This window comes from Pipistrellus hanaki (genome assembly GCF_964339955.1).
Source record: "Pipistrellus hanaki genome assembly, chromosome: 2".
NCBI classification, from domain to species: domain Eukaryota; kingdom Metazoa; phylum Chordata; class Mammalia; order Chiroptera; family Vespertilionidae; genus Pipistrellus; species Pipistrellus hanaki.
The window spans coordinates 195,831,318-195,851,641 of record NC_140504.1 but is presented as its reverse complement, the minus strand read 5'-3'; the positions used below and the strand labels follow the sequence as shown (position 1 = coordinate 195,851,641).

The following is a 20,324-nucleotide window of genomic DNA, read 5'->3' as shown; positions in this document are numbered from 1 at the left end:
AGCCAAACCGGTTAGGGCAAATCCTTTTATCTTTAAAATAAGAGATTAGCAGCACCCAAACCAGAAGGCTGTTTAATCAAACTAACTATAAATCAGAAGTCAAAAAGGACACCTGGCTTTCTCCCATCAGAGGAGCAAAGTCTGAAAGCCAAGGTGCATGTGAAGGCCTCCCTGTAGTTATGAAGGGAACGGACATTCACGGATGCCTAATTCTGGGCCGAAGAAGTCCCTCTTCACACAGCCATCTCGCCAAAGGCAGCACGGAGCAGCCATCCCAGCTGTGCCAGGGCAGGCTGGGCATGTGCCTGGCAGAACCTGGGGCCCACAGAATGGCTGGTAGGTCCTCTCCAGGATACACCTGCCTGGAGCTCCGCCTTTGGAGGCAGGGAGTGGGGCCCACGCCCTGGTGTGTTTGCAGAGGCGGACAGGTTTCTCCGATGCCCAGGAGGGAGCGAGCCTCTGGGTCAGGGTCTTACCGTTCTCCTAGCACAGGCCTAACCCTGGCCACCCGCCCTCATTCATCTTCAGGAGCCACTTCGGAGATGACATCACGCTAATGCAGTGTCTTATTCCAGAATGTGGTAAAGTGTCAGTGCTCTAAGCTTTTTTTTTTTTTTTTTTTAATATATTTTATTGATTTTGTACAGAGAGGAAGGGAGAGAGATAGAGAGTTAGAAACATTGATGAGAGAGAGTCATCGATCTGCTGCCTCCTGCACACCCCCTATCGGGGATATGCCTGCAAGCAAGGTACATGCCCTTGACCGGAATCGAACCCGGGACCTTTCGTTCTCCAAGCCGACGCTCTATCCATTGAGCCAAACCGGTTTCGGCTCTAAGCTTTTATTGATAGCTTAATAATCAAAACACTGGGTGGCCAGAGTCCCAGCTCAGGGTTGGGGCGCTGGTGAGGGCTTTGAAGCTGTCAGCCCCGTCTGACACTGAGGGTCTGAAGAGCCTGCTGTTTCGTGCCGGCCACTGTGAATCTGCCTTTTGTGAGCTTGTACTCTTTTCCCCTCTTGTCCCGTTGTGTGGACTTTGATCAAAATAGAACTCCCGAGTAATAAAGTCATAGCTCTATGTTAAAAATACAAGCTTGCTCTATGATCTGGTACTGATTAAAAATGTAGTGGACATTTTACCAATTGGTACAGCAAAAAGGCCAGAAATGGTTTTTTTATAGAATAGTGTTGTGGTTTGTGGAAATCATTCAGTGATAGAAACAGGACTAAAGTTACATTTCCAATGAAAATAGAAATACCAGTAATCTACCTCTTGCAATTTATATTGAATATTTCATACCTACACCACCCTAGATGAAGGATTTATGACTGCAGAACAAAAGGTACTTGTAACTGTGACATTGCATCATCAAATCTGTATTCACAAAGGAAAGGTTAAATAAAGCCAGCAAATAAATGTACATCCTACAGCTCTGGACATCATTACTGACGCCAACAGGTCAACTTCTTGAAGACGGGAAGGGTTGCAAAGCCTGGCACCCAGTAATTTTTTCTCTATTTGCTGAACAAATGAAAAGTTAGAATCTCAGGTCATAGAAATTGGGTCATTATTCTCCCTCCTTAGCTTTGTGGAACCTAAGAATTGGAGCAGAACCGAAAAGTAATGATCTAGAAGTAGCTTAAGCTGTCAAAATTTAGCTTTGACATCTCCTGGAAAACTACAGTTAGTTCATCTGAAATATTGTGGGAGCTGCAGAAAAGTTCCGATGCTAGAAATTTCTTTTTTTTTCTTCAATTTTTATTCCTTTATGTATAGATACTATAATAAAAATAATTTTTAAAAAAGTTTTATCTGGTCTAAAAAAAAAAGCAAGCCTTTGTTTTTACCCAATCCAATTCCGATGCTAGCCACTGGGAGCCAGGATACACTCCACAGGTCCAGGGCACACAGTCTCTAATGGGTGTCATTTCGGATGCAGGCCACAAGGTCTGGAGTCCCCAGGTCACCCGCACAGATCGCTAACTGGCTACAAACTTAGGGGTTTCCAAGACTCCATCAGGTTTAATAATTCACTAGGAGACTCAGAGACTCAGGAAAGTGCACAATTACAATTATTAAAAAGATACAAATAAGGACTAGCCAAATGAAGACACACTCAGGGCTAGGTCTGGGGGGCCAAGAGCACAGAGCTGTGTCCTCTCACAGCTGCTAGATCCTGTTCTCTGTTAACCTGTACGGAAACGTTAATTCCATGCAGAGGTGTCTGTAATTTTCCTCAGCCACGTGCATTGAGAAATGGCTCATCTTTCTCTTAAAGAGGTTGTGTTAGGTTGGACTCGCCTGATCATTAGATGTTTGGTAGGACATTTGTTCTGCCATCTGGTTTTACTGCTTTGTTTTGTCTGGAGTGAGAGGGAGAGTTTTAACTACCAATTCATGTTTTTAATAGTTTTAGGACTCTTCAGGTTATATATTGTATTTCTTCTCAAGTCACTTTGGAAATTTTTACAGTCTTTGGAATTTGTATATTTAGTCTAAATTTTAAAATTTATTGGAATAACTTTATTTATAGTGTTCTTTCTCTTTATCTCTGCTGCAACTGCAGTTATGCCCATCTACTCATTCTAACCCTTACTTGTATCCTCTCTATTAATACATAGCCTTAGATGTTTTTCCAAAAGAATCAGTTTTTCTCTTATTTGATCCACTGTAGAGTATCTTTGTTTTCATTCTCATTACTTTTTTGCTCTAATCTATATTATTTCTCATATGTGCTTTCTTTTTTTCTTTTTTTTTAAATATATTTTATTGATTTTTTTTTTGCCCCCCTCCCTCCCTCTCAAATATATCCTCCCTCCCCAGAGTTTTATGTCCATTGGTTGTACTTATATGCATGTATACAAGTCCTTCGGTTGATCTATTATCTCCCCCAGATCTTCCTCCCCTCCCCACTGTAATTTGACAGTCTGCTTGTTGCTTTACTGTCTCTATATCTATCTTTTGGTTCATCAGTTTATAATGTTCTTTATTATCCATAAATGAATGAGGTCATGTGGTGTTTCTCTTTCATTGATTGGCTTATTTCACTCAGCATGATGTTCTCCAATTTCATCCAGGTTGCTGCAAATGATGAGAATTCCTTCTTTTTTATGGCAGCATAGTATTCCATTCGATGCTAGAAATTTCTCTCATCGTCTGTTGCCTCTCTACCTAAAAGTGTGCATACCCTACTCAGCTATGTGTGTGTATGTGTGTATTTTTAAATTTATTTCAAAGAGGAAGGGAGAAGGTGAGAGAGGAACATCAATGATAAGAGAGAATCATTGATTGGCTGTCTCCTGCACGTCCCACACTGGGAATTGAGCCCACAACCTGGGCATGTGCCCCGACCGGGAATCCAACCATGACCTCCTGGTTCATAGGTTGACAGTCAACCACTGAGCCATGCTGGCCGGGCAGCTTTGAGTATATTGACCTCAGGCCCACTGGGAAGGCCTGGGGGACCCTCCCAGGAGAGCCGGCTGTGGTGACATGGCCCTTTGTCGTGCCATTTATGGATCAATGACTTTGTACATTGAACGAGCTGCTTGACTTTCCCCCCAGGACCAAGGATGCTGCTGATGCCACAGCATATAGCACAGTTCTGGTGTCTTCAAAGACAGAACTTCCTCTGGATGGCGGACATTAGAACAATGAACTTCACGGGGGGATACATGTGAACTGTCGTGACCTCCAGGGAGGAAGAAGAACATATGCCGTTGTTTATCCGGCACCGGGCCTTTCTCATAATTTGCTTTTGTAAAGTGAGGGTGTGGGCAGTGTGGGAGGCTGGTGTGTGTTGGATGCTGGTGATGTCGCTTCGTGCTCCTTCACCCCTCACGTGGCATCACGTCCATGCTGCGAACAGACTTGCAGTGAGTCCCTTCAAGGCCGCTTCATCAGCTTCCTTCAGTTGTGCGTACGCACGTGGAGATGTTTTTTTTTTCTATTTACCAGCTGAGTGGACAACCAGGAGCATCAAACCTTCCAGAGAAGAGGTGCGGGCCCTTCCACCACGGGAGGATATGAGCAGCAGTCTGCAACCCCACCGAGAGCCCTCCCCCGACATGCTGGCGCCTTCATCTCAGATTTCCAACCTCCAAAACTGAGCATCCCCCGGAATCAAGGTTCAATGTCAGAAGCCTAGGCCGGTCTCCTTCGCCAAGGAGATGAAGAGAAGGGGTGTTGTAGGTTTGTCTCGGAGCCTGTGCTCCTGACCACACCTTACATAACACATTCTTTCCCAAGGAATGCTGTAGCCACATCTTGACATTTTCACCCACTCCGAGTGGATGAGCACAAGTAGATAAAATTTTCAACAGGGTGATGGTCTGATGCGATGGCTGATGGGTTCAGTCCACCCAGACAGACCCAGTTGAACTTGCCCGGTGTTAGCAATGCCTTGGCCCAGAGGGAGGAGGTGGTATAAACCGTAGTTCACACACAGCAAAAAAATAAATAAATAAAGGAAAAGGCACCCAGGTGCCCATGTAGCCCATGATGCCACCGTGCAGGAATGGTGCCTATGAGCCGAAGACGCTTCTCCACCTGGGGGTGGGTCTCAGTGCCAGGCATGTCAGCCAGCTGCTTACAGAGGGCATCGCTTGATGTTGTCCTGGTAACGCAATGACCTCTGCGGCCCCCGCCAGCTCTGAAATGATGCTGACCTGATTGTTGTTCCCCCTGGATCTCACCGCTCTGAGCTGCCACCTGCCCCTTCCCTTCTGCGGGACCGGAAGTCCGTCTTGGAACTGTCATGGCGCGAAGTGCCCAGGGAGCACAGTAGGAGACAGCCTCTGGGTGGCTGCCCACAGCCAGGGTGGGAGGAGAAAACACTTTGTTTTGAGCATCAGCAGGGGACTCCCCAGGACCAGTCCTACGGCTTCCTAGATAGCAGCACCCCAGGCCCTGCAGGGCAGGAAACCAGGCCCAAGGCCGTTCCCGGGGGAGCAACTCAAGGTGTCCAGACCAATGGGGAACTCGGCCAAAGTGACATTTTCAAAAGTTAAGCAAAAACTGGGTCATGAGCTAAACGTGGTAATCTTAGAAGAAGCCCCTCTGAGGCCCTCACCAGCTTCCATCGTGACGCTCTGCCAATCTCGCGCCATCTACACCCTCCTTGTTTCCCTGGGATCTTAGCCAATCTCAGGTGCATCATTTCACCTATGAACACATCCATGTGAGGCATGGTCCAGTCTCATTTACACGTGAAAATGATTGCACTAAAGACCAGCAGGGGGATCTGGGAAGCCCAGGGCAGTCAAGGAAGGGAGGAGGGTGTTTTGTTGTCAGACTTTATTTTGATTTTTTTAAGGTAGAATCGGCCTATAACAGTAGTTTCAGGTGTACCACCTAATGATGGTTATTTGTATATGGCATAATGGTCACTGCAATAAGTCTAGTTAACACGTGTCAGTATCACAGTTAGAAAATTGCTTGTGTGTGCGAGTGTGCAAGAGCCAGGAGGAAAAGGAGGTGATTTTAAAGAATCACTCGGCCCTCTTCAGTCTGCCTCAGGATCTCACGAAAAGCAGCTTCATGGGGAGTCAGTGGAGCATGAAGAAGTCCCTCAGCTCTTGCCCTCTGCCGCTCAGTACAGAAGCACAGGGCTGAGGGGCCCTGTGGTCTTTGTCCAAATTCCCGGAAGCACAGCCCTAACTTACCTTCTTCAAGGCAGACTCTTGGAGTCCAAGAATGAACAGGCTAAATAATAATCATCTATAGTACCCGTGTCACCGAACAGACCTGTTTCCAGCCCCACTGTTCCTGTCACAAGAGTAGTCCTCATGAAGTACTTTTTATTTTATTTTACTGATTTTCTACAGAGAGGAAGGGAGAAGGATGGAGAGTTAGAAACATCGATGAGAGAGAAAATCCATCAGCTGCCTCCTGCACTCCCCTCACTAGGGATGTGCCCGCAACCAAAGTACATGCCCTTGACCGGAATCAAACCTGGGACCTTTCAGTCCGCAAGCCGATGCTCTATCCACTGAGACAAACCGGTTTCGGCATGAAGTACTTTTTCATGAAGTATTTTATTAAATACTTGGTAAGTACCCTCAGCAAGTAAGCATGCTCAGAACCGAACCAGAATTAGCTTGTCTTGTGCCCTCCGACAGGAAAAGGCAAATAAGGGGTAGGAGGGCCCTGATTTTACTGTCTCTGTCAGGATGTTTTCCACCCGGAGCAGCAGGAAGCTCACTCCCAGTGACTGAAACAATAGGGACCTTTACCAGCGGTGGAGGCGAAGGGCAGGCAGGACTCAGGTTCTCGGGTGCAGTGAGTCTACTGTCAGCAAGGACCTGGCTCTCGTCCCTCTGCTCTGCTGGTCACGTGTCCTAAAGCAGGTGCCCCTCAGTCAGAGGATGGTCACCAGTAGCAAGTCTTCCTTGTTCATGTTCAGAAGTGGAGAAAGGCTGGCTCTTCACAGCTGTTAAAATCAAGCCTCGCCCAGCTGGTGTGGCTCAGTGGTTGAGCGTCAACCTATGAACCAGGAGGTCACGGTTCCATTCCAGTCAGGGCACATGCCCGGGTTTCAGGCTCGATCCCCAGTAGGGGGCGTGAAGGAGGCAGCCAGTCAGTGATTCTCATCATTGATGTCTTTCCTTCTCTTTTCCTCTGAAATCAACCATATATATATTTAAAAGGTTTAAAAGCAAGCCTCAGCAGCCCCATCAAACTTCTAATATCTCGTTGGCTGATTCAGAGTCATTTACTAGTAAACCTGCTTGTCCCTAAAATCAACCACTGGCAAAGGAGGTAAGATTTCTGTGACTGGCTGAGCCTTAAACCAGTCCAGGAATTACCCCCCAGAACAGGGCCACGCCCCCTGCCGGCACGCTTCTCTGCTCTGGGGAGGGGAGGCGTGGACGGTGGGAGGCAAAATCAGTAAAATCAATGTCCACTCTGTTCTTTGCTGGGCCCGGGTCAGGCTCCATCAAGTGACAGAGACCGGTTCTCCTCCCAGTGCCCTCACCAGCTCCCATCCATTCTGACAAGGAGGAGCAGGGTTTGTACCCGAGTGTAGGACCTGGTCTTGGCTATAATTTTATGGTTTACTTTGCCAGTATCAAATGGAAGGGAAGAAAAAGGCTCAAATTTAACCACATTTCTCTCCTCTTTCCTTCCAGAGATAATTTTATCTTTGTCTAGAAGAAAGGTTTTATTTTATTTTATTTTAAATATATTTTATTGATTTTGTACAGAGAGGAAGGAGAGAGATACAGAGTTAGAAACATCCATGAAAGAGAGTCATCAATCAGCTGCCTCTTGCATAGCCCCCACTGGGGATATGCCTGCAACCAAGGTACGTGCCCTCGACCAGAATCGAACCCGGAACCCTTCAGTCCCCAAGCCGACGCTCTATCCATTGAGCCAAACTGGTTTCGGCTAGAAGAAAGGTTTTAGAATTATAAATGAGAAAACTTGCCTGGCCCATGTGGCTTAGAGGTTGAGCATTTTACCTATGAACCAGGAGGTCACAGTTTGATTCCCAGTCCGGGTACATGCCTGGGTTGCAGGCTCGAGCCCCAGTGTGGGGCATGTAGGAGGCAGCCAATCAGTGACTCTCTCGCACCATTGATGTTTCTGTCTATCCCTCTCCCTTCTTCTCTAAAATCAATTAAAAAATAAAATAAAAAGGAGAAAGTCACTTCTTATCCTCTGGGCAAGTCCAGTTTATGCCACTTCAACCAAAATTCAACTGTCCCTACTAGATGGCCCCTGCCCAGGCTGGCCAAAAGCCATACCTACCAGCACAGATGCTAAAGTCATTATTACTATTTCTGTGACCTTCCTTTTCAGGCCAAGATTTAGAACAATAAGATTTTAAGGATAGGAAGTAAATATGACTTTTCCAATTCCTGTCCATCTGGAATTTACGCAGGCTTCATGCTCCAGAAATCTAGGCAGAGTTCATAGTTCTGTGCCCATTAAATGGCAAGGTACAGGTAACTCCAGGGTTTGAAAACAGCCTGTCACATTCCACTGAAGAAGCTATAGCTATACAGGGGTCTTCAAACTATGGCCCGCGGGCCACATGCAGCCCCCAGGGGAGTCTGATCCTGCCCGCCAGGTTTTTTGGGCAGTGAGCGCAGCCAAGGTGTTACAGTAAGAATTAGTAGTTCATATAGTCCGGCCCTCCAACTCTGAGGGACCGTGATCTGGCCCCCACTTTAAAAAGTTTGAGGACCCCTGAGAGAATCAACAGCCTCATTCTGGGAGAGGCAAGGCAATGCCACTGTTTTCTCAACACAAACGGCCCTTCTCCTTTAGAAAAGGTGGTAGTCATTCATTCAACAAACACTTCTTGCTAAGCACTGTGCTGGTGAGTGAGCTGAGCATGGTCTCTGCCCTTGAAATTATTTATTATTATTATTATTTTAAATATATTTTATTGATTTTTTTTTTTACAGAGAGGAAGGGAGCGGGATAGAGAGGTTGAAACATCCATGACAGAGAAACATCGATCAGCTGCCTCCTGCACACCCCCTCCTGGGGATGTGCCCGCAACCAAGGTACGTGCCCTTGACCGGAATCGAACCTAGGATCCTTCAGTCCGCAGGCCGACGCTCTATCCACTGAGCCAAACCAGTTTAGGCTGCCCTTGAAATTATAATGAAAAAGGTCGTCAATGGGCCTGCCTGGGTAACTCCATTGGTTAAAGAATTATTCTGATACACCAAGGATGCAGGTTCCATCCCCTGTCAGGGCACATACAAGAATCCACCAATGAATGCCTACTAAATACGTAGAACAGCAAATCAGTGTTTCTCTCTCCCTCTCTCCCCTCATTTCCCTCTAAAACGTTTCAATAGATTTAAAAAATAAAAAAGCAGTCAACAAACAAACCAAAAAGAGAGATTTGTGGATTGTGCTGATTAGAAGGTAGTAAGCAGAGATGTGATGCAGACTCAATGTATATGAGAAGTGATATCAAAGGCTGTTCTGAAAAGGTGACGCTTAGAGGTTTTTGAAGAGATCCAAGGCTTTCTCTGTCCAAGTTCTAACCCAACTGGAAAATAAGATGAACGAAAAGCAGGACATGGAGCATCTAAAGGCACTTTAATTACTGACCAAGTCTAGGTTAGAAGTCATAACTTAGGGTGAGGGTCAGAAGGGGGATGGGTTCCCATGACAGATTATTTTTATTTTTTTAGTTTAGGTTTTTTTTTTTATGGTTTAAAGTTTTTATTTTTTTTATTGTTTAAAGTATTACATATATTAGAATATATATCTCCCTTTTTTCCCCACTGACCTTCCCCCAGCCTCCCCTACCCCCTGTCGCATGCCCTCATTCCCTCCCCCCAGTGTCTTGTGCCCATTGGTGTGCTTATATACATACATTCACGTCCTTTGGTCCATCTATCTCCTTCCCTCCCCAGCACTCCCCAGCCTTCCCGCTGTAAGGTGACAGTCTGTTCGGTGCGGGACAGATTATTTTGAAGGAGGCCATTCTAAGATCTCCCGTTGCACGTGCTCTGACAGCGTGACGCTGGGAGGTGCGGTCCGTGGTCCCTCCCTGTGGTCTAGGTGGGCGGAAGACGGGTGGGAATGATGGTGCATGACTTCTGAGACCAGCTCAGAAGAGATGGGCAGCGTCTTCCCAGCCCTCCTGGGACACACCCTCTGAGAACCCAGCCAGCCAGGCCTGCTGGGAAGGCGCCCACACTGCCCGGCGCCCATGGTGAGGCCCAGTGCGGAGGAACCAGCCCCCAGCCCACAGGAACCTGCCCCCAGCCCACAGGAACCTGCCCCCAGCCCACAGGCCTGGCTGAGCTTCCAGCCGAGAGATAGGCAACACCAATTCACCAGCCAGGAGACTGAGCCATTTGGGAAGTGACTTTTCCAAACCGGAGTCACGGGACCCCAGCTGATGCCTCAGGGAGCTGAGATGAGCCGCCCTCTGTGAGGTCCGCCAAACGGCAGGTCTGCGAGTGGCTTTTTGTTGTTTTCAGTCTTCACCTCGGGAGGCAGATAATAACTGACACCCTCATTCCCGGGGCAGACTTGGGAGCAGTCTGCCGAAGGGCACGGAGGGCACGTTTGGGTCTTCTAGCCCCTGTTATAAGGGGAGAAGGGAAAAATGAAATACCCTGTGCTTAGAAGTTGTGATCGATCCACTGCCGAGTTGATAAAAATGGATCAATGGCAAGGCACTCCCTCAGGCTTTCCTGAAGTTTTTCCCGTTTCAGCCACGAAAGACCCACATCCGTGGCCCTGGCTCCTCCAGTCTGGAGGGAACCAGCGTGGTGGTGGCCCTCAGTGCCCTCCATCAGGGGACCCCGCCCACCCCCGTGAGGAGGGAGTGAGGGTTGGAGAGAGGCGGGTATTCAGGGACCGTTCCTCTCTGCCCAGAGCATGATGAGGAAAGACTGGCACTAATAGTAACTTTTGAACCAGAAGCCACGGAGCCAGCCATGCAGAGCCCGGGGGAAAACAGCCCAGGAAGGGGGAGCACCCAGTACAGACCCCAGGAAGGCGAGGGGTGACCTCTGCCAGCACCGGCCTCGGCACACCTGGGGGACCAGAGGTCCCAGCAGAATGGAACTGGGGGAGGCGTGCCCAGGAGCCCCTCAGAAGGGCTGTTTGGACCTCCACAGAGGTGCCCATTTCCATTTAGGGCAATGGGGATGGCCCTGAAGGACTCTAGGCAGGGGCGTGATCAAGTCTGAGTTGCATTTCTCACAAGTGCCCTGGCTGCCGTCTGGAGAGCGGGTTGACGGAATCAGAGAGGAAACAGCCAGGCCAGGAGGAGGGAAGCCTGAGGGCGGCCCAGGTTGGGATGTGGAACCAGCAGGTCCTGCTGATGGGCTGGGAACCGGGCGCAGAGAAGGGAGCCTGGGGTGCACTGGGGGGGGGGGGGGGGGGCGGCCTAAGAGCGGGGTGCTGGAGCAGTGTCGTGTGCTCCCTGTCTCAGTGTGTCAGGCCAGGCCTTGAGGACAGCGGTGGAGACATCACCGAGGCAGCCAGAGAGCCGCCCGGGCTGGGGAGTCAGGCCGCCGGGTTCGCGTCCAGCCGCTCCCGCCCACCGTGCGCCCTTGGCCAGGCTGCCTCCCTCTGTCCGGTCCGATGGGGACAGTAAGTAACCGCCGGGGAGGGACCTGTGACAGTGACAACACAGTGACCGCTCAGCGGTGTGGCCGGGGATGGGAGTGCAGAGCTCCCGGAGGCAGCGTGGACGTGACCTCTCGGCCTGGACCGCAGCCCGGGCCCCGCGCACGTTTGGGGAGCGGAGGGGGGAGCCCGGGAGCAGGCGTTTCCCGGGGCAAAAGGCGGAGCGCGGCCCGGAGCCGAGGCCGGGCGTCTCAGAGGCTGGAGGGAGGGAGGGAGGGTGTCCGGGCGCCCGGCCCCCCACCCTCCCCGCCCCCATCCTCCCCGCCCCCCACCCTCCCCGCCCCCATCCTCCCCGCCCCCGGTCCAGCCCCCGCCCCCGCCCCGCTCTTAGGCCGCCCCGCCGCCCGCCGCCGCCGCAGTCCCGGCCCCGCCGCCCCCCGCCATGCCCGCCGACCTCAGCGGCACCTGGAACCTGAGCAGCAGCGACAACTTCGAGGGCTACATGCTGGCCCTGGGTAGGCGGGCGCGGGGGGCGCAGGGGCGCCGTGGGGGGGTGCGGGCGGGGGGCGGGGGGCGCAGGGGCGCCGTGGGGGCGGGTGCAGGCGCGGGGCTGTCGGTCCGCTCCGGGGCGGCTGGCTCCCTGGCTGTCCGTCCTTCCGTCCCCGTCTCTCCGGCCCCGGTCCACCCGCCGTCCTCTCAGCCCCGGTCCACCCGCTCCCTCCTCCCGGCTCCCCGGCCCGCGTCCTCCGTCCGTCGGTCCACCCCGTGGAAGTCCTGCCCCATCTTCCATCTTCCCGGCCCCCGGACTCCGCACCCGTCCGTCCGACCATCCGCCCGTCCGTCCCCCAGTCCTCGCTCCCAGGCCCCCCTTTCCTCCTCCCGTCCCCCCGCCGCCCCTCCACCCGCCCCTCGGGCCCAGCGCGGGGCTCTCACCGGCGGGGGCGGGGCGGGGCACCTCGCAGGCGGACCCGGGACACGGTGGGGTTCGGGCCGCGAGGGGCGCCCCAATGGAAGCCCCTGCCCGGCGGCCCTCGCCCCGCAGCGGCCTTTAACGGGGGCTCTGGCAGCCGGCGGCACCCTTAACCCGGGGCGCCCGGGGCCGGTCCCGCAGCGTCTGGGGGGGGGGTCCCCGTCCCGCAGCGTCTCGGGGGGGGGTCCCCATCCCGCAGCGTCTCGGGGGGGGGGTCCCCGTCCCGCAGCGTCTCCGGGGGGGGGTTCCCCGTCCCGCAGAGTCTCGGGGGGGGGTCCCCGTCCCGCAGCGTCTCCGGGGGGGGGGGGTCCCCGTCCCGCAGAGTCTCGGGGGGGTCCCCGTCCCGCAGCGTCTCCAGGGGGGGGTCCCCGTCCCGCAGCGTCTCCAGGGGGTCCCCGTCCCGCAGCGTCTCCGGGGCGCCCAGGGAGGTCCAGTTCCGCAGCATCGGGGACCCCGCCCCAGGAGGTTCCGGTGCCGCTAGATTCGGAACCAAGTTTGACATCTTTGGTTTCTGGCCTCCGCTCTTCCCTCCAGGACCGAGGACTGAGGGCTTCGGGGCCTGTGGGAACTGCGGGGGTCAAGAAACCGGGCCCGGGGGAGGGCGCTTCCCCCCCACCCCCACCCCGTCTCCGGGATGAAATTCCAGGAGGGGCCTGGGGAGCCTGGGCTGGAGGCTTGGAGAAGGGACCACGGCGGGGTGTGCAGATTGCGGAGTCTGACCTCTGTCCTTGCTGCCGAGGGGCTGGAGGATGCTCAGGGCGGAAGGCCTGCCTTCCTCACCCACCCCGTCTGTCCGGCCATCGGTCTCCTTCCTCGGGTTCGGGCATCTGAGCACCTACTGTGCGCCCCGTGCCTTTGCGAAATGCCAACGGTCAGTGGCACCTCTGACAGATGGACCAAAGCTGCTGAGAACCCGGGGTTCGGGCTGCTCTGGCTCGCCTCCTTTTATCAGAGACCAGGCCTCAGTTTCCCCACCAGTAAATTGAGCTGGGAGTCCTTATTTTTTTATTGCGGTAAAATACCTATGTAACCACTTTGCAATGTACAGTTCTGTGCCCCGGTGTGTTTTAAGATTCTCCTCCCTGTCCTTTCTCACACTAAGCAGGGGAGTTTGGGACTTTGCAAGGGAAATCTGATTTATATTGCCACAAATCCTCGTGCAGAAGAAAAAGATGTATTTTCCTCTGCCCACCTGGTACATTGCAGGGCTTGTAAATTAGACTCAGAAAGGACAGACACACCCGGCCTGCAGCGGTGAGGATCTCAAAGCAGTGGTTAGAGCCTGAGATTACATAGCTTCTTTAAAAAACAAAAAACAAAAAACACACATATATTTTATTGATTTTTTACAGAGAGGAAGGGAGAAAGAGAGCTAGAAACATCAATGAGAGAGAAACATCGATCAGCTGCCTCCTGCACGCTCCCCACCGGGGATGTGTCGGCAACTAAGGTACCTGCCCTTGACCGGAATTGAACCTGGGACCCCTCAGTCTGAAGGCTGACGTTCTATCTACTGAGCCAAACCAGTTTTGGCTGCATAGCTTCTTAACAACAAGTAATGCTTCCTCGGAGAAGAGACCAGACAAAAAGACTTTGAGTTTCCAGGGTGGCAAACAACAGGAAAGTAAATATATGGGACAATAAGGGCTAGTTAGTCACGTTTATTCTTCTGATGCCAGGCTGATAAGCGGCTAGAGTCATGTCCCTAACGTCCGTCCGTCCGTCCGTCCGTCCGTCCTGGTGCAGATGGGGGGGCGGGCAGTGTGGGAGAGACGGCTCCATGACGTGACCAGCGAGTGTCCTGCAAGCTGGACCCCGCCAGAAAGAGGTGACTTTCTGCAAACCCCTTAGCGACTGTCTGATGGTCACTGATGTTCATTTGGAATGAACTGCCCCCTTCCCTGGCCTCCTGCCAGTGCTGGTCCCTGGCACAGGTGGTTGTAACGTAATTTCCCGAACTCGGTAGCATTTACGTGCTATTACCTGGGACTGTCCCCCACTTTATCCTGTAGAATTCTTTGGCACCTGCCAAGCAGTGAGGGGGTCCATTTCATCTTGTAATCATCCAACACATGTCCCAGATGTTCCCCTAATGAACCCTGTGAATTACCAGCCTGCAGGGGCCAGCCTATTATTTATTTATTTATTTATTTATTTATTTATTTATTGGTCTCTCCCCTCTGCTTACAAAAGCAGATTTCCAATCTCAGGACCTTACCCTGGGTCTGTGTGTACAAACCGGGTCTCCAGATACTGGAATGATCAGAAATAGACTATAAAGCCCTTATGCTGAGCTTAATTTTGGCAGGAAATCGGACTCTATAAAAAGTAACACCTGCGGGGTTGAAGAGGAAACAAATAGAAATTGTAGAATTAAAAAGTAACAGACAAGCTTGGAAGCTTAGCAAGTGTTCTTGGGATTCCTCTCTGCGTCCCTCGCTGATGAAGCGGAGGCTGCTCCGCTCTCTGCTGTAAGGAGGGCACCTTATAACAGAGCGGTTTATATCACTGAGGGTTTTATTACCCGCATCAGGGGAGGTCAGAGGGGCCTCCCTGCACCTGCCTTCCTCAGGCACCGGCTCAGAATACTCACTCTGCCAACGTGCCAGGTTTTGAGGTGGAGTGTCCTGAACCCCACCTGATACAGAGTTTCTGTTTGGGGTGATGAAAAATTCCTGGAAAGAAATAATGTTGCCGAAACCGGTTTGGCTCAGTGGATAGAGTGTTGGTCTGTGAACTGAAAGGTCCCAGGTTTGATTCCGGTCAAGGGCATGTACCTTGGTTGCAGGCACATCCCCAGTAGGGGGTGTGCAGGAGGCAGCTGGTCGATGTTTCTCTCTCATCGATGTTTCTAACTCTCTATCCTCTCCCTTCCTCTCTGTAAAAAAAAAATCAATAAAATACATTAAAAAAAAAGAAATAACGTTGTTGGTTGCATAACATTATGATTATTCAATGCCACTGACTTGTATGCTTTTAAATGGGTAAAATTTGTGTATTTGACCACAATAAAAAAAAATACCAAAAATAAAAAAAGAATCACAAGGATACTGGGACAAGAAAACCTACAATAAATCCTATATTTCATTTTTTAAAAACGAAAGGTCCTTTTTTTAAAAAGTATTGATTGATCCTAGAGAAAAGAAGGGGGAGAGAGAGAAAAATCAATTGGCTGCCTCCTGCACGTGTGCTGACCGGGGATCGAACCCGCCACCTTTTGGCGCATGGGGTGGCGCTCCAATCAGCGCCTTCTAAGTTCAGCTGTTTGAATTAAGTTCGTTTGGGGAGTTAGCATTCTCTCCTATCTGAGCCATGTCTCATGACTTTGCACAGTGAACTAAACATGTGTTTTTAAACACAGAGGCTTCTATTTCAAGTGCATAAAGATGGCTCCTGTAATAAACACCAGCAAGCCCTTATCTTGTTCATTGGATGGAAGACAATACAGCCAGGTGATCTGTCCCTTTTGGCCAGAAACAGAGCTTGAGGTCTTTGTCCCAGTTAAATATTTAAATGAACAAAGTGCTCGCTGGATTAGTCGATGTCTTTTATTCAGAATCTTTGTAAAATTAGCACGTGGCATAGAGAGGGGTTTACGGCACAGAACTCATCGAAGGGCTTTTAGGTTCCGGAAGGTTGTTTTCAGTTTTCCTCTGATTGGAGCAGATCCTCTTAAAGGGAGACCTCGATTACTCTATTTCCCCTTCATTCTTGGTTATAGATTCCTGAAGAATAGGGAGCAAGCATTTACAATCTCTAGCCACACCACGTGCTCAAAGCTAATAAGTGAGAAACTGCATTCAAATCCACTTTCTATACCAAAACCCTGACTTTCACAGTATTTCATGTTTTCATGTGTGACTCTTTTTTTTTAATTATTATAATATATTTTATTGATTTTTCAGAGAGAGGAAGGGAGAGAGATAGAGAGCTAGAAACGTTGATAAGAGAGAAACATCGACCAGCTGCCTCTTGCACACCCCGTACCGGGGATGTGCCCGCAACCAACATACATGCCCCTGACCGGAATCGAACCTGGGACCTTTCAGTCCCCAGACCGACGCTCTACCGCTGAGCCAGACCGGTTTCGGCCATGTGTGACCCTTTTTAAAGCTTATTCAAGACTCCTAAGTGAATAGAATTGTGCGTGATTGCAGTGGTTTTTGAGGTTTTGTGTGTATTGTTGTTTTAACATATTTTATTGATTTTTTTACAGAGAGGAAGAGAGAGGGATAGTTAGAAACATCAGTGAGAGAGAAACATCGATCAGCTGCCTCCTGCACACCTCTGACTAGGGATGTGCCTGCAACCAAGGTACATGCCCTTGACCAGAATGGAACCTGGGACCCTTGTCTGCAGGCCAACGCTCTATCCACTAAGCCAAACCGGCTAGGGCCTTTTTTTTTTTTTTTCTTTTTTTTTTGTAGTTGTTCAGAAACTGTTCAAGTTCTTAGTCTGAAGTGTAAATACATAAAGCAGGAAACGGCAGAGTTGCTGTCATTGAGGTTGGATGGCTTCCTTGTCCCTTTGTCCCCCTGACACAGGCGATAAAACCCGCAGCTGAGGGGTGCCTGCCTTATGCAGCCCTGCTTCTGCTGTGCCCCGCCAGCCTACTACATCTTCCCCTAGAGCTGCTGAAGCTTTTCAGTCAGCCTCTGGGTGGGGCTTTGCCAGGCTAGCTCCCCCTGCAGACCGGGTCTCAGCAGCCGCTGGCATTGACATTGCAAAAGAAACCCTCGCCTTCCAATGCCAGGGTTTTGAGGCCAAGTTCTTTGCCGTTGCATCTCCGGTGAAAGCTGCGATGTCTCTGTCACGTGACTTTTCAGGCATCGACTTCGCCACGCGGAAGATCGCCAAGCTGCTGAAGCCGCAGAAGGTGATCGAGCAGAATGGGGACTCGTTCACCATCCACACGTACAGCAGCCTGCGGAACTACCTCGTGCAGTTCAAAGTCGGGGAGGAATTTGACGAAGACACCAAAGGCCTGGACAACAGGAAGTGCAAGGTACGGTCACGGCCCATCACACAGGCCCTTCCTTCTGCTGGGGTAACTGGCCTCCCGCTGAGTCGCAGTCCAGATCCTTCCGGGACAAACCAGTGTTTTCTCCCCCCCGTCACGCAGAGCTTGGTCACCTGGGACAATGACAGGCTCACCTGCATCCAGAAGGGGGAAAAGAAGGACAGAGGCTGGACCCACTGGATCGAAGGCGACACGCTCCACCTGGTACTTGCTCGTATCCCTCTTATTTTTTTTTTAAATTATGTTATTGATTTCATTTTATTTTTTAAATATATTTTATTGATTTTTTTACAGAGAGGAAGAGAGAGGGATAGAGAGTTAGAAACATCGATCAGCTGCCTCCTGCACACCTCTTCCTGGGGATGTGCCCACAACCAAGGTACATGCCTTTGACCGGAATCGAACCTGGGACCCCTCAGTCCGCAGGCTGAAGCTCTATCCACTGAGCCAAACCAGCCAGGGCTTGCCACATCACTCTTATTTTTAGTGACATGATGTAACGTTGAAGAAAATGTTAAACAGGGAAACCGTGGCCAGCAATCCTATCAACTCACTGTGTCCTCCCCATTTACAAATGAAGAGTTTGAGATTGAGAAGTCCCCCAACCCCACACTAGGCAGCTCCCAACCTGGGCCTGTGCCCTGACCAGGAATCGACCGTGACCTCCTGGTTCATAGGTCGATGCTCAACCACTGAGCCACGCCGGCCGGGCCGCTCTAGCAAATTATTGAACTTGAGGAGGGAGTCACGGGAACCCCAGTTGTAACTGGTTGGCCAGAAGTACGGTGGCCCTGGGACTTGGAATTGCTGCCGGACGTGGGGGCAGCGAGCCCTGCACCCGGGGCTCTGCCCTAACACTGGGTTGTCAGTTGTCAGAACTGAGTTGGCGTGAGAGTTGGAGAAGGGGGTTGGCAAAGACAGCCCACGTTTGGGGTCGGATCCTTGTGGGTAATAACGGGCCCCGTGCCAAGCCATCTCCCTCCTCTCCCTTCCTCCCGGCCCAGGAAATGTTCTGCGAGGGCCAAGTGTGCAAGCAGACGTTCCAGAGAGCCTGATCGGGACCCGCCAACGGAGCAGGAGCCACACCACGCGCACCACGCGGGGCCGCAGCTTAACGCCTGACTGCACTCCAGAATGAACGGTGTTAACCTGCCCCCCTTTGGTGATGGGCCCCGTGGCCAGAGAGGAGACACCAGCCTGTACCGGAGACCATGTGGATTGTGGGCAGACAGCTCAACTCCAATAAACCCGCCGGATGACTCTGGCCTCTTCCTTCTAAGTTTCAGCGTGTCCCGCTATTGTAAGATGCAGTCCGGTCTGTGGTGACACACCGATGAGTTAGATGTAGTTCCTGCTGGAGGTCTGGCGAGGACAGCGGGCGGACCCAGCCCTCTGAACAGGCAGCCGTGAGGCACCGGAGCCCACGCCTGAGGATGGAGGCATTTGTCAGCTGCAGGACAAAGGGCCCAAGAGCCTTGGGGCTGAGCCATACAGTCTGTCTGTGGAGATGGGCAACCATGTTTAGGAGCCAAGGAGGAAACCGAGTTGAGACAAAAATGGTTTAATAGCTCCACCAAGAAGTGTGGCCTTCCTGCCTTCCTTCCTCCCATTCCTTCCTCCGCTCCCTCCTTCTCTCCCTCCCTCCTGATATTCTCCCTCCTCCCCCCTTTCTTCCTCCCTTTCCCTCTTATAACTAGAAAATGTTCTTTTTAAAATTTCCCCACATCAGCAGCCCACAAGATCAAAGTGGGAAATTGTTTTAGTCTTACCTTCATCCTTTCACCCCCACAGATATGTCTCATCAGGCATTTTAAGAAAAGATTTGTCCCTGGCCAGGTAGCTCAGCAGGTTAGAGTGTTGTCCCAATACGCGTAGGTTGAGGGTTCCACCCCCTGGCACATATAAGAATCAACCAAAGGCCCTAACCGGTTTGGCTCAGTGCATAGAGGGTCCCGGGTTTGATTCCGGTCAAGGGCACATACCTTGGTTTGGGGCACATCCCCAGTAGGGGGTGTGGGTGCAGGAGCCAGCTGATTGGTGTTTCTCTCTCATCGATATTTCTAACTCCCGCTCCGTAAAAAAAAATCAATTATATATATATATATATATATATATATATATATATATATATATATATATATATATATATATATATATAATCAACCAAAGGATGCATAAATAAGTGGAACAACAGATCGTTTTTCTCTCCCCTTTCTCTCTAAACCCAATAGAAAATTTTTAAAGAAAGAAAAACGTTCCGTATAGGAATGAACAGAATACTGAAGTAGGAATTAGACAGAAAAACCAGCCTCCTGGGAAGACTTCCTCTCCTCCAGGGAGGAGGCGCTCAGCTTCCTGTGGGGCTCACTGTGCCTGAGGAAGGATCAGGACACCGCCCCCCTGGGGAGCTTTTCCTGGCGATCGGGATGTGGGGGGCTGCACGGATTTTTCTGGAGCCTCTGGGATCACCTCCCAGGAGACACTTCATGAAAGGGGCCGGTGGCAGCGTCTGCCCTGCGTGCCGGCTGGGGCGTGGGCCTGCGGGGCGGGGATCTGCCGGGCGGGAGGGGACTGAGCCTGGGCTGTTTATTCCCGTTATTTCTGGGTCCTGCTTTGCCCGCTGTGCAGCCACGAAACACACTGGATAGAATGCCATCGAGACGCTGTGGGCTCTGCCCGCCGGGGAACTAGAGGAAGCTTCTGGAAGGACAGTGTTCCAGGCCGTGGCCTGGGATGCAGGGACGCCACCCAGAACCGAGGAAGGGGCCGGAGACCAGAGAGGCCACCCCACGGCCTGCTGTTAAGGGAGTTCAGGTTGGGCCTTGATGCTGCTGCTGCTGCTGCTGAGCTGGGAGGACCAGCGCCCCCTTCTGGCCGGCCGCGTCCTCGGCTCCTGGGGAAGGAGGGAGGACACTCGCTCTCTGTTTTTAGGTTTTAGGGTTCATTTTTGTTAATTAACAAAGTTTTTTCAATCTCAGTTTACCTTCAATATTATTTTGTTTTGTCGGGTGTACAGCACAGTGGGTAGGCAACCGTATACTTTACAAAGTATTTCTCCGAGGTGTGTTTTTTTTTAAAAAAAGAATTGTTATAAAATGTGCACAACAAAAACTTATCATTTCCTTATTTTTAGAGGCCAGTTCGCTTGCATTAATGCATTCCCATTGCTGTCCAACCATCACTGCTGTCCATCCGCAAAGCTTTCCCTCTCCCCAAACTGAAACCCTGTCCCCACTAACTAAACTCCCGCCTCCCTCCTGCCGCAGGCCTGGCAGCC

The 20,324-nt window shown here is 51.2% G+C and overlaps 1 protein-coding gene across 1 annotated transcript; it reads left to right on the top strand.

Moving 5' to 3' along the window:
* The first annotated feature begins 11,396 nt into the window (after window positions 1-11,396).
* On the top strand, window positions 11,397-18,324 carry RBP7 (retinol binding protein 7). Its single transcript, XM_084875691.1, has 4 exons — window positions 11,397-11,572; window positions 16,854-17,032; window positions 17,150-17,251; window positions 18,052-18,324. The coding sequence occupies exons 1-4, from the start codon at window positions 11,500-11,502 to the stop codon at window positions 18,100-18,102; spliced, it is 405 nt and encodes a 134-aa protein (XP_084731817.1). The 5' UTR covers window positions 11,397-11,499; the 3' UTR covers window positions 18,103-18,324.
* Window positions 18,325-20,324: the final 2,000 nt, after the last annotated feature.

Excerpts from the sequence above, each read along its gene's own strand:
- RBP7 (XM_084875691.1), top strand. The coding sequence starts at position 11,500 with ATGCCCGCCGACCTCAGCGGCACCTGGAACCTGAGCAGCAGCGACAAC. Across the intron at positions 11,573-16,853 it reads GGGCTACATGCTGGCCCTGG|GCATCGACTTCGCCACGCGG; the intron begins GTAGGCGGGCGC and ends GTGACTTTTCAG. Across the intron at positions 17,033-17,149 it reads TGGACAACAGGAAGTGCAAG|AGCTTGGTCACCTGGGACAA; the intron begins GTACGGTCACGG and ends CCCGTCACGCAG.